This window comes from Rhyacophila brunnea, unplaced genomic scaffold (assembly GCF_057557595.1).
Source record: "Rhyacophila brunnea isolate RB1 unplaced genomic scaffold, BYU_Rbru_1.0 scaffold_5, whole genome shotgun sequence".
NCBI lineage: Eukaryota > Metazoa > Arthropoda > Insecta > Trichoptera > Rhyacophilidae > Rhyacophila > Rhyacophila brunnea.
The window spans coordinates 26,890,203-26,909,144 of record NW_028233170.1 but is presented as its reverse complement, the minus strand read 5'-3'; the positions used below and the strand labels follow the sequence as shown (position 1 = coordinate 26,909,144).

The window sequence follows — 18,942 nt, the reverse complement described above, 5'->3', positions numbered from 1 at the left end:
ATGATGATTATCATAAAATTTCTTAAGCAATTATGGTAAGTATCGTAAAATTTAATGAGGTTGCCAGCAACTTGTTGCCAGTGTGGAAATGGCTTAATAGCCACTGTGGTTCACGTAGTGGCATGGACCTGGGGTTAACTAATTCAGGAAGTCAACACCCATGATAGAATTTTTTCCAGTTTTGGTTGCATTATATTCCAAAACTCTTCTGTAAAAATCGTTTCCGATTTTAAAAATGGAAATTTCTCGGTGTACATAGTAAACAAACCTACGAATAAAAAAAGACAAGAAGGAACATACTGATTCATCGCAGTAAAATCTGGCAATCAAATTCGCCATTTTGAAAAGCGACGATTTTGCGTAAACAAATATCACGTGGTCTGTACGTGTGCGGCAAACTTCGAATGTGTTTGTAATTTTGTGTATTTTATGTTTGTGTATCACGCATTGTCGGCCATATTTGCCGTCTTTCTGATTACCGTGATTTGTACACATCTTCCTTCCTGTCTTTTTTTATTCGTAGAAACAAACAGTATTTTTTATTAGTTATATGAAGTTGGCCTTGAATCTGTAATAAAATAATACACAATTAAAAGATTTTGAAATAGAAAAAAACACATTTCCAAGCTTTCAGCCGTGCTCACTCATGAATGTCATTCGTCATTTAGATAAGTATATACACATTTTGATGTTATCTTGCAAAGTGCGAATGTAATGTTTTCAAATAATTGATATGGATTAATTATACCATCGTATTATTTTCTCGAAATCATAAACATACTATAATAGTATTTGAGTATCAACCTATGTTCAATTTGAATTGGGTTATAATAATAATATACCCGTATATATATCAATAGTATGTTTGCTATAAAATCCACCCAAGTTATCAGTACGTACTTGCACAGGTTTGATTAAAAACTATGATGAAATTAACATTTTAAAAATATTAATTCATAATATTATTTTGACAGCCCTGTTTTCTGATCGGCGTACATCTTGCAGGTGTTTATAAAATAATAATAATGTTCAGTGGCAGACAATATCAATAATAATAATAATGTTTCTTGAAATAAAATCTCCGATGATTAGTGATTTTTGCGAAAAGATCGATTTAAATTAAGCCGAGGTCCTTTTTATACTAAATTATATTTGAATGTCGAGCTCTTCAGCCCCCCCTTAAGACTGAAATATACTAGGTATTAGGTACATTGTATGGCTGGGAACTTTGCTTTCAATATTTATAAAATATAGGTAAGTATACGAATTTTAATATTCGTCAAAATTGGATGAAGGCTAATGTAGGTAATAATATTAAAAAAATGATATTAACGGCCCACATGCTCGTCGTAGGTCAAAATTGAGTTTTTATTGTATTTTCAAACCATGATCCTGGACACTCCTTAAACGTTGTAGATAATCTATTTATATAATTTTGAAGCCTTATTATCCGTTATATTTATTTTAAACATTTGATGACTGCATAAAGTATTTTTGTTACATAAAATAGTATTCTTTTAAACCTCTTGCTCTAATATTTTAGAATATAGTCATATTTCGGTACATGAATGTGCAGTGGTGTTAAGATTTTTTACATTTATTAATTTTTAATCGCATTTATAAAACCATTAGTATAATTTATGACGAGATAATTTTCGTAAAATATTTACGATAAAAAATTATATTGATAATCTCTGTGATCCCAAATTTGACAAGAATTAGGCATTTTATTATTCAAAAAATCGGCAAGATTAACACATTTGAAGATGATTCTAAAGATACTTATTATAAGCTATGTCTTTGACCATTCAAGTGTGATAAACATCTTATGAATAATGATTGCTTTATAATAATTATTGACCTAAGAATAAGGTAGTGTTTTTTTGAAATACGCCATTTCTTTTGTCATTCCCCGGTGGTTAAGCTACAACATGCGGCCGTAGCCATAAATTGACAAACTATAATTGAAGTAGGGAGTTTAGTAAAATACTTTATGCAGTCATCAAATGTTTAAAATAAATATAAAGGATAATAAGGCTTCAAAATTATATAAATAGATTATCTACAACGTTTAAGGAGTGTCCAGGATCATGGTTTGAAAATACAATAAAAACTCAATTTTGACCTACGACGAGCATGTCCCCCCTTAATAGTTATTATTTTAGGCATCTAAAGTGTTGTGCTGACGATTGTTTTAAGTTATTTAGGTAACTACAAAATCAATTGCTATTTAATATTTACTGGCTTTAAAATTACAGCTTGCTTGTATGTTTAAAATTGAATAAGTATAAAATTTATAATGACGCTAGGTTTTACTTCGCTTGCTTCTAGAATTAATGTAGGTATAAAAAAATGCAGGATTTTACCTACATTATGGGCTAGAATGATTCTATTTGTTGAAGTTGCAAAAGGGTGACTATAAATTTTCATACATCTTAAGCTTACGGGCTAGAAATTTCTGTGTCGTAGTCGATCTGCTCATGTCTGCATGAATCCGCCCAATGATGATTCAGTCCTCATGGCCTTGGATCCTCTGAGGATGCCATGGTTTAGGCGGTGTCAATACCACCATATTGCTTCTCAGTACGGCTACCAAATTTAAACTAAATTAACTAAAAATAATTACCACTAACTTTATATTTAACACAAAAAGAATAAATTTCAGCAATACATGCTCGCAGTTTTTGAATGAATGGAGTTATTAAAACCAATATTTACCGGCGACGTGTACAAAAAATATTTAATTCAGCTGTAGAAATTCTATCTTACTGTTACGCATATTGTGGAGAATATAAGCGTGCCAAATGCTTTCTCACCCGCACTTTTGGTTTTTTTTTTGTTCAGGCCTTCGTGTAAAGTACAGTATGCATACTCAGTTTATATGGTCGGCCTTGCTCGCACGGAATTGTTGAGCGTGTAAACGCGCTTGTGGCATACATCCGCTTAAGGGTAACACCGATTCATTATTATAATTTATTTAATGGCTCTACAATCCAGTGGGGATTTTCATGACAGATTTTGTTTTTACAAGAAATGACATTAGCCATTTGCTCAACCTATTAGGTCTATGCTTTAGGTTCAATCACAAAACAACACGTGACTTTTGCCAGATCTGGAATTCGAACCCGACACCCTTGACTTACTAAGCGGATACGTTACCACTCAGCCATCGCAGGCGCTCTTTCATTATTAGTACACAATAATATTATGTAGCAAACAGTGGCGCACTGAGGATTTATTATTGGGGGGGGCCCAAGGAGGAGAATGTAAATTAGTCCCATAGGCTCTTTTTCTTCTTCATATAAATATTTTTACATATTTTCACAATACACGGCGATATATTTGTACAGTTTCTCCTAGTTTTTATTAAATTGGAGGCATAGTGGCGGTAACCGTTGAGCGTGTTATCAGCGACTGGCGGATTGGAAGTGAACAGCGACCATGCTGGACATGTGTACCTAGTATGCTAAAAGATTACTTAAATAATATCGGCTGTGCTACCCGCTTGGTCTAGAGCAGTGTTTCCCAAAGTGTGGTACGCGTACCCCCTGGGGTACGGGAAGAGTTTGGTGGGGGTATGCGCTGCTCCGGGTTATGGATACGCCTGGTGCAACAAGCATTAATACAATGTCCATGCTAGAAGGTTTATCGCATGCGGAAGAAGAGCAATTATTGGAATTATTAGCTTCAGACGGATTCTTGCAAAATAAATATAAGGAGTGTACTTAAACATCATTGAGGTTGCAAATGCAACATGTGTATCCAGTTTTAACAGAGACATTCCTGAAATACATCTTGCCTTTTCCAACTTCATATCTATGTGAAGTTGCTTTTTCAGCATTTGTAGACATTACGTAAAAAAAAGGAACAGCCTTTTGGGTGTGGAACCGCACCTCAGATTAAAATAATTAATAACCAATGAATGTTATTTTTTATAATATAACTTTTATTTATATTTTATTATGAATGAATTTTATTTTTCGTTTATTTTTATTTTGTTTATGTACTACAAAAGGAATATTTAAATATATTTTGATTGTTATTAAAGTACTTATATGCATTTTTCTTTGACGAGGAGTACTCAGTGTTGCGAAAATTATAGAAGGGGTACACAGATGTCGAAAGTTTGGGGAACACTGGTCTAGAGAGCTACAATATTTATGCCGAATTCCACCGAAAAAAATGTTCTTTTGATTTACACCACCACCCACATTCTGTCGATGATGCAAGGAAGAAAGCAGCTGAGGAGAAGAGTCAATAAAAATAAAGTTCTGTATTTAATTAGGTACTGAATAGAATCTGTCAACAATGTTAAAATTGCAAGTTTTTTGGTTAGTAAAAAGATTTCCAAGAGAGGAAATCAGGAGTAAATTAAGAAATCGATTTATTGATGAGAACCTGGAATCGTGCTTAAAATTAAATCAACAACATACGAACCTGACTTACCCAAACTTTACAAGGAGATGCAAGGTCATTATTCACATTGAGTTTGTCAGTCATTGTCATGATTCAATTTTATGGATACCTGACTTACAATTTAATTTTTATTAATAAATAAGATCATTATTACGTATGATATTCAGTTTTATTCAGTGTACCTACCTATAATTTAATTAGGACTTAAAACTTTAACTAAAGTTTATTAAGTAAATTAGCAGTGTACCTACATACTACCTACGTATATAATTTAAGTTTAAGAAATTTGGCTCTCAAAAGAAATCTCAATCGTTGTACTGTTGATATTTGGCTCTATTGACTAATGAGTTTGCCGACCACTGGGCTAGGGTATTTGACGGGCCCCCTATCCAATGCTTAGATTAAAGGCAGTGTGAAATACTAAATTGTGTTTTAGTTCAAATTGAGGGTACTTATACAGTGAATTATTGGCGATTTTCAATACATCTACTTTAATAATGGAGCTGTCGAGTATCGACACATAATAATCAGAAAATATATTGGACAATTGTATAAATTAAAATGTTCATAGTCATGAAGTATAATAGCAGGCGACTTTTTTTACTATTAAAGCTAATTTTTGATGTGTGTTTATCTCACTTATCTGGTCAACCCGACACGCCAGGCCCCCCACAGCCCGGGCCCCCAGGCTAGAGCCCTGTCAACCCTCCCCAGCCATGACCTATACCACTCCGGAATTCGGGTGGACACCGAGAATTTCATTAGGGAACGGATTTCTAAAAAAACCTGACATTAGTGTTTTGAAATTTTTGTGTTAGAAATTAAAATCTAAGAAATTTTACTAAAAAGGGTGCTGGAGAATTACAAATCATTTTTTGCCGTGTTGTTTGTCTAAGCCCAAGGTATAGTTTATTGGCTTTCGATTTTAATGTGTAAAATCATTCTCATGATTTTCATATTTGGGTGCGCCACTGGTAGCAAATAGTAACAGTATCCCTGCAAGCAAAACCAACTAGACAATACTGTGTAGGTCTTTATTTTATCATTAAGGTCTATAATGTTTCATTTAATACTTTAGATTGGAATTGGATATTATGTAGTGTTACACAATAATTAGTGAGACTAATTATTATTAACAGTACAACGCAGATGTGCGCTTATGCTGACGACATAGTAATAATTACTATTCAGATCCAGAAGCAGATCCAAACAGAGGATGATCGACCATGGTGGCACTATGAAAATAAAAGCAGAAACCGCTGGGCTGCAAATAAACCAGTCAAAAACTAAATATATGGTCAGCACACGCGATCAGGTACCGCTGCAGAATATAGACATAGGACAGCATGCATATGAAGGGGTGGACAAGTTCACGTATCTCGGATCCAGCCTAAATACCCAAAATAAGACAGCAGAGGAGGTAAAAATCCGCCTTATCTCCGGGAATAAATGCTGGCATGCCTGCAAGCGACTGGTGGGGTCGAAAATTCTAGGCCGAAGAAGTAAACTTCTAATTTATAAAACAATTATAAGGCCAGTGGTCACTTATGGCTGTGAGACTTGTTAAAATTAGCTGTCTTCGAGCGCAAAATCTTTGGACCCACGTTGGAAAATGGGAACTACAGAATAAAAATGAACCATGAGTTGGAAGAGCTGATTAAACAGCAAACAATCATAAGATACTGTAAGTCCCAAAGACTACGATGGGCGGGACATGTGGAGAGAATGCCTGAAGTTAGAGCGCCAAGGATCATGACAAAGTGGATACCCCAACGGAAGAGACCCAGAGGCCGTCCAAGAAGAAGATGGGCTGACGCCGTAGAAGTGGACTGGCTTCATATAGGAAGACCCGGTAACTGGAGAAGTATGGCGAGAGACCGGAGTGAGTGGAGAGCGGTTGTGGAGGAGGCCAAATCCCACTCCGGGATGTAGCGCCGTGGAAGAAGAAGAAGAATTATTATTGTATTTTTGTTTTGTTTTAAAAGGTAGGTTTTAAAGTAGTATATTCAATGCCTGCAAACAGTAAAAAAATCAACAATACAGTTCATATTTACACAATTTATTTCTCAGGACGGTTCAACAAAAATTATAATATAACGTGATATATTTACAGAATTGATATAAATAAGTTTATTATATAATATAATGAATTAAAATTAATTGAGCAACCAGTGTGATAACTAAGAAGCATTTGTGCGAAACGCTACACCTTCGGTTTGGCCTCTGCCCCCTATCAGTAATTGTTTCGATGAAGATCTTGATCGCCATACCTTTAAACAAATAATACATGTTGTAATAAGAATCTGTCTTTCTAATTTACATGTAATATTGTCAAATAAACGGTTACAATATACACACCCTAACTGTGTAGTCATCACTAGCTGTCACGCACATATGGGGATCCATGGGGTTAAATGCTATAGCGTTGACGCAATCCGAATGCGGCAAAAGAGTCAGGCAGATACCGTAATGTCTATCCCATATGTATGCAGCACTGTTCTCAGCTCCACTATCAACAAGAAATGACACACGAGTATAAATTTAGTTTATAATAATTTGTTTTGTTTTAGTCGTGTTAAGAATAAATAATACCAGTAGCAAAGACTGCCGATCAACCGATGATAATGGTTATAACTAGAGACCGGATTATATGCATTTGCATATTAGCATATCGTCGCTATAGGATTGGTTTGTCGAATATCCGTTTTTGTCGATATCGACCTTTTAATGCAGAATGATTTTTTGTATCTAAATGGACCAGAACCATCCTTTTCTTTAAATTGCTTTGTAATGAAAACAGTATTCATATGCTGTAAAAACAACAATTGAAATACCTCCACGTATTTAAATATAGGATAATGTAATTTGTTTTTCATCTCCTGAACATTTTACATTTGGTCTATTCGACAAACCAATCCTACAGCGATGATATGTAATTGCATATTTAGCACATTCTCACTGGTTATTGCATATCCGCCAAATGAACTCCACATTGCCAGAGGTATTCCCGCGTAAACTTGGAGAAAAGTTTGAAAACTTGAAACCTTGAAATGCGGAAGGTAATGCTGCAACCCCCATTTTCATTGAAAATGTCACTGGAATGTGTACATTTAAAAAATATTGGCGTTTATTTCAGCTCGATCGGAGATCAAATTGCAAAGTTAGATGCAAATAATTGTGTTATTAGAATCACCAATCGGCAGGTTAGCGCGGGCGACGCAGTGCTGCCACATTAGATCGGAATGCTTCACTCACGGGTGCGTGGTCGGAGTCTCCAATTTCAGATTTAACCCGTTGCACCCCGGGGACAGTTTTACGGCTTTTGGGGAAAAAGGGCGCCGCGTACAGGGCCTTGAAACGTGGAAGGTAATGCTGAAACCCCCATTTTTTTATGGAAAATGTCGCTAGAAGGTGTTTATTTCAGCTCGATTGGAGGTCAAATAGCAAAGAAGTTAGATGCAAATAATTGTGTTATTAGAATTGCTAATCGGCAGGTTGGCGCAGTGCTGCCACATTAGATAGGAATGCTTCACTCACAGACAATAATTGTATGTAGCGACATCAAGAGTGGGGAGTAGTAAAAATCTATATATGGGTGGATAAATTTATATCATAATAGAAAAACCTTAAAATAATAAATTTACTACTTTTTAAGATATTTAAATAAAAATAAAAATCTCAAATATTATATTTTTTTACTTTTTAAATTCAATCTTTCGCACTCTACGTATTAAATTTAGAATTTTTATTTTCAAATATTAAGCCATTCCACTCCCGGGCAGCGCCGGGTAATACTGCTAGTAATTAATAATTATCGTCGATACTTACTAATTGCATGCTGATTTTGAAATAAAAAAAATTAAAAATTACTATTTTTTATTATTTAATGTTGCATATTTTGACACTTTTCATGCATGTTTCAAGCTTTTTATGTTGCATATAATCCGGTCTCTAGTTAAGAGTGAGCTGAACAGCAATAAGGTCATTCATAGTTCAGTCAGAAAGTAATCTCAGCGTTGAAAGGACGTCATTTTAATTCAGTCTAACCTCAAAAACCTCTAACCATCGGGGATTTATTTTAAGAAACGCAAAAATTATTAATTACAATTCTCGGTCGAATGAATAATCATTATTATCATTACTATTATTACTTTCAAACATAACATGTATGCGACGCAACCTGATGCCGGCCGAAAGAATACAGGGCTGTCAAAATAATATCAATCTAATGGTACGTTTTAAAAGAGTTACAAATTTAAAGTTAAAAATAGCTTACTGTACAGCTGGAATAATTACATATTTCCAAGCGTCAAACGGTATACAACATTCATCTAAAATAAGTATGAAAAGACTAGCTGATTATGTTATGTTATTTTTGTATTGTTTGTATTGTTCTTATTTTTTTGCTTATCAAAATATTTCACATATTATCTGATGATGTGTATTTAGAGTATATCGAGTATATCGTAGTATGTATTTTGAGTATATCGTAATATGTATCTTGTATCATTAAAATTGATATTAAGTTGATATAACATAGTTAAATCATTAAAATGTTAATTTCGTTATAGTTATTAATTAAACCTGTGCAATTACATATTAGATTTAAACACTGTTGTACTGTGTGACTTTTATAATATCAGATAGCCTTACGCGAGATGGGCAAGATATAAAATAAAACTGTAGGATGTCGGCAGAAGATTAAACAAAACCCAGCTCATTGGATAACCAAATGGTAAGCAACTGTATATATGATATTTTTTCGCCAAATTGCACACAATTAAAAACAACTTATCATAAGAATAAGTAAGACGTCTTCGACAGCCCTGGCGTGGTTCAATACTGTCGGTACCTTTGTTATATTCTCAGTGATCCGCTAGCTTTGAATAAAAAAATAATCTGTGGGTGACTCCACGTTAATAATCATTTTTTATAAGTATAAATTATTTCTTGCATTGGCTTTACTTACGGACAAAATACAATAATTATTGTACCTACCAACTAAAAGTAAAGTTGCATTACTTGTTTGTAAAAGTGTCAGACTAAATTTAAACCAATCGGGTAAGTAATAAAAAGTCACTTTCTTTTTATAATAAACTATATTCCACTTTTTTAAAAAATATACGTTAGAATAAAACAATATGTACCTATTTTTTTAATAATTATGTAATAGGTCTTACACATTCAAAATAAATACTATTCATTAATAATGTTTTTTGGATAGCACATCAAATAAAAATGTAGGTAGATTATGTAATGATTATGCAATACTTCCCACCAAACAGCTGATTAACAAATTGAATTTAGTAACATTTACGTATATTAGAAGATATCATTTTTTGGTCACCCCATACTTTATTCACTTTGACAGTGTTTATGATTTAAATTTAATTAAGAGAACATTATTTACTTTAGACCAAAGCATTGTCGGCGACCTTTGAATATTACCAGTAGAGCAACAATTCCGGGCCACATGTAAAAAAATCATATTTTCAATTCTCAAGGACATTTCTGTAGAGCGTCCCCTTAAGCCTCGATGACATTGACATACTTTACAAGCTGCTTGTTGGCGAATTTAAAAGCGGGCGAGTCAGCTAGTGTGATTGTGATGATGACACACAAAATTTTTCGCTCGCTCAGAAGCCACAAGCTAGCGATTATTTTGACAGGACATAGTTAGTTTTTCTACCGGCAGGTAGCCACTATCGTTCTACTGCACAGACGCAGTTCGGCCCATCGCCACTATTGCTCTACTGCGCAGATGCATATTGGTACCACACGCCAGCGTAAAAAGTAAACCGGCTTTCAACTTTTCTCGGTAGATTGTTTACAATCTGCTTGTTCGATGATGACCTGGGCGAGTTTACAAGCAGATTGTAAATTCGCCAACAAGCAGCTTGTAAAGTAGCTCAATGTCATCAACCTATTATAACAATCAACAAGAGTAACTATGTACTCCAGTTCTAATAATTATATACCTACAGTAATGTGCGATAATAGTTTATTTTAAATTGTATTATTTTTGTATAGAACTACTGAATCTTTTATAGTTCTCCAACATGCGGTCCTAGTTATCTATATTCAAACTTTGGTAACTATTGTAGATTAATAATTTATAAAAATAAACTACCATGTTCACTCCTAAACAGATAATATGGGACTCCACAGAGTAGAGTTCAAATTGCCTTACTGAGGACTTTTTTATGAGAAATGGTTTTAAGCAGGTCACCCAACCCATTTGTACGGGGCAAACTAACATTGATTAAAAAAACAACATCCATTTTTGCCAGCTGAGTTATTGAACCTGCGACCCACTTTCTCTCGTTCATCCTATAGCCTTCCTTATATTACGTTTAGTGAATATTTTTTATCAGTCAGGGCAGATGTATTTAACATTGAATCTTCACCAATGGCACATACTAATGTATATATATATATACATTGTAAAAATTCATGATTTTAGAGTCATCTGTGATAAGTGATTTGTAAGCATTAATTAATATTAGGCCTCGAATAACGAATAAGTTATTGTGGTACATATAACTAGTTTTTGTGTTTGTTTACCTTGCAACATATTTCTCTGACACATCGAGGAATATGAAATAACATTCCGAGTTGGTTGTATATGCTTGTTGTGATCTGAGCATATTACCGACTGGCGTTATATTTGTCAAGTCGATAACATGAATATCAGTTCGAGATGCAATCGGTGGTGGATTTAATGGATTCTCTATTGAATATCCCATTGGCCACGGCCGGCTGTTCACGTAAAGATACCTGAAATTGAAATAATATATGATAACATTGCTTTGCTGAAAGTATTTAGTATAGCAAAAAAATTAGTATAACCATTTTGTATAATACAATTCCTAATCATTTCCACCAAAATATTTCACCTTTGTTGTTAGAACATGCATTACCAGTTTTCGGAAATCAGTTTACCGGTAAATATAGCTAAATTTCATTACCAAATTACCAATATTTTGGTAAATTAAAACAAATGTATTTTTACTTTCTAATATATAGATGTACTTATTTTATAAAATTACAATTTTCGGTAACAAAAATATTAGTAGCTACAACAGCAAGTTCAGAGAGTGTTTGTTTATTTAAAAGCCCTTAGAAATTGTTCTGCAGGTCTATTCTTAACGGTTATCATTTTAGCATGTTTCCGTTATTTTCATTGGTCCAAATTAGCACGGAAAGTATTCTAATAGTTATCGGCAGCTATCTCTAATAATTCATAATACGGTGAAGATTTAGGTTGGTAAACTCTCATTCTTATAATTTTAAATTACTGGTAATTATTAAGGATACTTTTTTTTATACCTTAATAATTATTACAGATAAACTGATATTTACTTCATATTTTTATCGATTTACTGGTAATGTAATTTCTCAGTAATTTTGCATTTATCTAACACTCATTATCGTCTAATGAGGTAATAATTGTCAATTTATAATCTTATTTTGAATTAAGATATATATATTAATTCTTCAGAGGTTGTTGTTTATTAATTTCAATTCCTAATACATATATTATTGTGTAACAAGGTTGTAGAACGAGTGAAAAATAGTAAGCGTAAATTTTTAAATTTTGCATTTAACACCGAATCTTTGAGAAAAATTCAGTTAACTGACTTATATAATATTAATCAATTCTAGTGTGAAGTGATACACAGTACTTATTGGCATAACTTTGGTACGAATGTTATTCAGTGGCGAAGGGTGAAGGTAGGCTGTTAAGGTCCGCCATAAATAGTGAAGACTAAACATTCTCAGACATACGTATTTGTTTTCATTGAAATAAGACTACAATTTACAGATGGTATTGGTTAGTGTTTAAAATTTAATTAAACCCTGCGAAAACCAATTCATAATAGATAATAGTCAAAAAATACTCGTCTATCTATAAAGTATCTAAAATTATGCAACTAAATCATACATAACTTTGGATATTTTATAGATAGAATAATATTTTTAATCTATTATAGTTTGGTTTAGGCAGGGCTTAATGAATTAAAAAAAATAACTAACAATAGGTGTAACATAAAACAAATGAATGAAAAAATATGCACAATTTTGTCATATCACCCAAAATATACCAAAACCATTATGGTTTGGTTTAGGCAAGGTTTAATTGATTTTCAAAAACTAACCAATATCTGTAAATTATAGTCTTAGTTCAATAAAAACAAAAATACGTATGACTAACAAAGTTTAATGTGCACTATTTATGCCGGATCTTAACAGCTTACCTCCACCCCTGGCTCCTGATATTATTACCATTTTACGCTCACTATACAAAGTATTCATCGTCGGATAAGTTGCTGACCCACCTATGATCGGGAGAAAGCGCCATTCCAATTATATGCCCGTGCAAATCGATCATTTTATCTGGCATATCGAATTTATCTTTGACAGAATTAAAATCTGCCCAATTCGGCTGATCTTCCCCATCTCTTTCTCTCTCACGCTCTCTGTCCCTCGCCGCTATCCTTTCTTTGATGGACGGTCCGGGCAATAGACGGCGAGGAAACTCAATTCTTTCGATTTTTTTAAACCCAATCTGATGAGGTGTGTATGTGTCAGTCCCTGTGGTAAATATTAATAGCTTATTTTTCAATTCGTCATCTCGACTAGACCCACTCCAGCTGCCTGATTCTGATTCACTAGAACACTACAAAAATTGATTTATATTAGATACATGTGCATATATAAAACATAAATAATTAAATTATATTAAAATACATATTTATAAACCTACTTCTTCGACAGATTCACACAAGACATTTTCTTGATTCCTATATTCTTGATTATAAACGAATGATAGCGGATTTACAGGTTTCGGTTGACCGTTTTTATCCAAATGCTTAACAATCTCAATGTGGTTAGCTGGATTTGTACTTTCTTCATTCCATTTGCATTCTCCAATTAAAATAGCTCTGAAAATAATAATTAACTTTCCATAAATCCACCGGTCACAAAGTATATTTTGGATGAATTGATTCCACCTATGAAGACCAAACTGACATTGTAATAGAGCACAATTGATAGACGTCTGCATCTACTATTTATTGTCATCTGTGTTATTTGCATTTATCGAAGATTGAATTTAATATATTATGTATCAACAATGGTTAAGTTTTTATTTCATTCAGCGATTGCAACTGTCCTCATACCTTACACTACTGGCATTAGGATTGTAGAATCTGTACAACGGCGTGATAATTGGCGTATGTTCCGACTCGGGTTCCTGAGATGCTTTGTTGACCCATAGAATACTGGAGCTCGTCAAATGCGCAAGCCAATGAAGCTCTCCAGACACCAAATGATGTTCACCGATCCACGATCCAAACACATCGTAAGGCTTGTTTACTACTCTACATTGTAAGAGAAATTCATCTGGAAACAATCGTGTGAAAAGAAATGTGTTTTAATATCTGATCAATGAAAAGTTATAAGATATCACATGTATGTTACAAAATCAATACATAAGTGACAGAAAATGGATTATAGAGGAGGCAAAGATATAAAAGAATGCAGAATTTATCTATGCATAATACCTAAAATAATATGAACACATACTCTGTAAAGTGAAGACAGCAATTTCTCCAGATGTACTGTGCGGTGATCCAAAATGTATTCCACTGACGAGTAATAAACTATCTGAGCAATTAAATTGGCTGAATTGTGTGTGCTTCCAACTGAATTCTTTCATGTCATGCTGATATTTTAGCTTGCAAGGGTATGTTGAATTCCACACCTGAAAAATTAAAGTGACGTAGGTATTTCTTTATTTCAGATTATTTGGTAAGCGGAGTGATTTAAACAGGGTGCTTAAGGATTGCTGTGTTGTAAAGCTGTATGCACATTAAATGTAATATCTTAGTGGGCCATTTCATTAGGAAGTGACATTGTTTCAATGACATTAATATGGACGAAGCATCTAGAAAAACAAATAACACTCACTTTTTTGTCGGGTCTGCCGAATGGCATAATCTGTTCTAACGCCATTACAATAAAGGTGATATTGCTATAAATTCCCGATGCTTTTTGTCGGGTCTGCCAAATGGTTCGGTTCAAACGGATTCGCTCAAATGAACATTGACACTAGAAACACTGTTCTAACGCCATTACAATAAAGGTGATATTGCTATAAATTCCCGATGCGTGATATCGCATAATGGAAATTGCGTGACGTCTACCTATACATGTGCGAATGTCGCTATGCGCGAATTTACTTGCTACCTACTGTATTGAGTGCGTTGTCCATTAATAATGTCATTGCATTGTTTCAGTGCAGAGATGCATTATATTCAGTGGTGTAGTGCGAGATACTGTTTTTTTTTAACTACATACTACCGAAAAGTAAACCAAAACCAAAGAGACGTTAACATTTGATAATATAATATGAAGAATTTAAAGGTGTAAAAAAAATCTATCACTACTTCATATGACATACCTTTTTTAAAACACCTCATATTTCGATAACTAAATTTAAGCTCGAAATAATATTTAGCTCTCATTCATGAAACTGTATCAGTCATTCAAAACGACTATATTAATTTTGATGTAAGTAGTAGATATTTGATTTATGGAGAACGGGGTTGAAGTGTTGTGATGTTTGACGTTTCAAAGGCCTTAAGGTTCATAATAAATTAGTAATAAATAAAAAATGCGATTAAGTTTTACGACGCACATTAATCAGAATAATTTATAGTATTACGGTATGTATAATATTATCCATAGAATGTTACAAGTGAAAGAGCAAAAAACGACAGTCTGATGTATAGTACGTAGTAATAAATATTATGTAAAGCAAAAATGTACACTATAAATGTATATTATAAATGTTTTTAAATAATATAGCTGAGATTGTTACTTTAGGTTGAATAGTTATTTTTATTTATCATTCACATTAGTTTAAATTCTGTTTTAGTCACAAATTTGATACGTTTTTTTGAATCTGTAACGTAAAACCAGGCACTGGTGATTGCAATAGTAATTAATATACTAAATGTGGCTGAAGGATAAAATAATAAAGTTCAATTATTAGAATCCATGCTGCATTATTAGAAGCTAATACATATATCTCTGCCCATATGTTCTACTAAGGAGAAAAATAGTAATTTACCATTATCAAATCATTTTTATGATCATTCACAGAATTTTTTCTCTGGATTTAGAAGGGGTCTTATATGCATTCCGTATTAGGAATTTTGAAGGTAGTTTGATTTTCGAATTAAACAATAAAATTGTACATGTAGTTGTATTGGTAACAAATTTATTATTTTGTTCTATTGCTAGTGCCGAAAACAAAATGGAGGCTCGCGTTTTGGTTTGAAGTCTGTTATTTTTTTACAAAACCTAAGTACATATTTCTTGGTGTTTTACGTGATTCATCTTTAAAAATATGTCCAAAACGGCCTTTGGCTGCCTACACAAAATTGACGAGGAAGTATTTTTCTACAGGTCTTTAGAGTTAAATTTTATATTCATGCTTTGATACGGCAATGTGAAATGTCAAATTGAAGTAAAATTTAATGATATACTATCGAATCCTATGGATTTAAGTATTTAAGACATATTCAAGATTTTTTTTGACAATATCAGCACATGTAATCATGTGTGTAATTAACTAATTATTAGGGGAATCTGAAATTATAGAGGCATGTCAAACCAAAAGTCCTTTTTTTGCTTCAATTTCATACATTTAGGTTTCATCTCTATAGAAGGTTTTTTTTAACATCTTCGTTATTATTAGTTTTTTAAGGTGAAAGAAACACCATTTACACTTAGACAGAGCATAATATGAATCGTTTCAACACGTGGACAAGAAGTTCTTGTTCGACAATAAATTAGTATTTTATTTTATGGATATCTTAAATGAATATCCTGGAATATCCCCAAAAAACTACCTACTTACTGATAACATGCTTAATAATTAGATATTGAGCGGGAGAAATTATATCACTCATAATGTCAGGCTGATTATCTGGTCTTATCTTATCTTATCAATAAAGCCTGGTAATTTTAAATGGGGTATGTTATCAATACCTATGTAATTTTGCAAATAAAATAAAGTGTTAATGAATATCAGAGGTACAGATGTCATAGGACAAGTTTTCGGTGTAGTGAAATCTGAAGAATGAATTACCCTGTATAATAGAACCGTGTTTACAGCCTTATTGCATGCATATAGGTAGCAAAAGTAAAGCGGAAAAAATGTTTTTTATCAATATTACTATGACGCTGCCATCTTTCGATGTCGTAGCAAACATTGTCCCATTGTGTGAAAAAGATACATGAAGGACTTGATGAGAATGGCTATCCAAGGACTGTGTTTGAACAATTGGCACATCGCTATGTAAACGCCTGTACTCATCCATCCATCCGTTTGCACCTACAACAGAAGTAAATCCAAGTATCAGATTGTAAATGTTTCTTTGCTATTATTCACGGCAGCTGTTGAAACATGTGTAACTATAAATAATTCATGTTTCCATACCAGGCATAATAGGAATGCTAGGGTCAATGTGGTAATCGCCGTAGAACAGGTGTTTCCATATTATCTCATCTCGGCTTATCCTCCACCACAGTCTGCACGCGAGACCGGCATCGAGAAGCTCTTTGGCATTCAGGTGTCCAAATATATGAAGTAACACAGAATCGGGGGCGTAGCACCAACATTGGTTGTCATTTTCGTCAGCTGTTCCTGAAGTTTGCTCTGTTTCCATTTCAAAATTTGACAACTGTGATCCATAGATTTTATCTAGATGGTAGATAGTGTCAGTTTAATTCTTACTGGCAAGCTACATTTTGTATTTTAGACACAATGTTGGGTATACTTGTACCTACAAATAAATACGTTCTATTCCAATCTCTTTGGTTCTATTAGAAACTAGAAAAATATTTATCGATCAAAGAGATTGGACGGTGCCCAAAAATACTAGAGTTGATAATTTTTTTTTAATGTTCTCGACAGTTAATTATTATTCTTGACCGAAGTTTTTTCAGAAATAAAAATAATAAAAAAAATATTTTTGTATGGTTTGTTTATTTTCAACATACCTATTAATCTTCTTACCAATGATTTTTCGATTTATTCATATTCTCTGAAAAATAATTATGTTAAACTCTGTAAAAATAGTCAGACTGCAGAGATTAGATCCTGATTTAATGATAATTTCTTCCCACAGCCAAATTTTTAATTCCATGAACAAAAAGTCGCACGGACCAAATTCTGGGGTTATGGTAGATGAGAAATCACTTCGAAACCCAGTTTATGCAATTTTGCCAATGCCACAGTCGATTTGTGGGGCGGCTCGCTGTTCCTAATGGAGAGACCCTTTCTTTTAAATAGTTTTTTAAAACAATCCAATGCCACATAATAAATAGGCCCTTGTTTTGATCTTTTCAAATGTTCAATCACATCGATTTTTAGGAAAGTCTTCTCCTTCTTCGGCACGCTTTCACTAGTCCACAAGGACAACCAATGTTTTGACTACGGCGTAAAACCCACTTAACGGAGCGAGTGGGGCTCTCGCGCAAAATTTCACAAGTGGCGTGTAAATCATCGAAAATACAACGTAATCAAATACGCCAGCGCACACTGGATTTGACGACGCTTTGTGCCCGCCTGCCCCATGAGTCACCGTTGTGTGGCTTTTCAGCCGGATGAATTAACGAAAATACAACGTAGTCCATTCATTGAACACGGCGAGCAAAATCACGCTCTGGAAGCATCGTCGATAGACGGGCGAGAAGCCATTATGTAATAACAGAGAACTCATTGTTTAGTTATTGCGTAATTACAAGCCCCGAGAAATAATATAATATTTTTATTGCTTTGTTATGAGAGACGCTGATAATAATAATTATTTTGTGCTTCTTGGGCCCCTTATGACATAGGTGAAGGGTAATGCGCGGGTGAGTAGTCAGTAGTGAGCGCACCGAACGCTTTTTTGATGGGCTTTATGCATACTGTTTAGAAACTCTAACATTTACAATGGTTGTAAGTTTCGTCAACACTCATGAATCATTACAAAAAATCTTTCAGATTGTGATTAAACATCACGAAACACTGCGCTGAAATGACCTATCACTCACATTTTTAGTCGATAAGCAACAATCGCAGCACCCAATAGCTTTTCATATTTAATTTTTGATGAAGGATTAGTCACCCATTGTCTTGAGATCCTCACCATATGCTCATCACACTGTCTCAGCAAATCTCGCACATGTGCATGCACAATATAATGCCATGGATGTTTTTAATGCTTTTCCCGTGAACTTCACCCAAGTCGGCTTTATAATAGGATAAGATAGAATAAAAGCTAAAAAGAAATTTTGGAGCTCCGTTAAACAATTTTTACAAATAGGGCGCTGTGAACCTTAAAAGTTTGAAAACCTCTGTAAAAAAATGTTTAATAATTTTCTTAATAATAATATTATTGTTTCTTGTATTGATTAGTGTGTCCATTTTAAAACTCTGCATTGATTTATTAGTGTAAAATTATCAAT

At 33.6% G+C, this 18,942-nt stretch overlaps 1 protein-coding gene across 1 annotated transcript; it reads right to left on the bottom strand.

Moving 5' to 3' along the window:
- Positions 1-6,489: 6,489 nt before the first annotated feature.
- Positions 6,490-17,201, bottom strand: Fbw5 (F-box and WD repeat domain containing 5). The gene is made up of 9 exons (XM_085955295.1): positions 16,928-17,201; positions 16,665-16,822; positions 14,005-14,182; positions 13,599-13,821; positions 13,184-13,361; positions 12,756-13,096; positions 10,981-11,193; positions 6,775-6,925; positions 6,490-6,686 (listed from the first exon to the last, which is right to left on the bottom strand). Exons 1-9 carry the CDS (start codon positions 17,154-17,156, stop codon positions 6,597-6,599), a joined length of 1,761 nt encoding a protein of 586 aa, XP_085811421.1. The 5' UTR covers positions 17,157-17,201; the 3' UTR covers positions 6,490-6,596.
- Between the last annotated feature and the right edge of the window lie 1,741 nt (positions 17,202-18,942).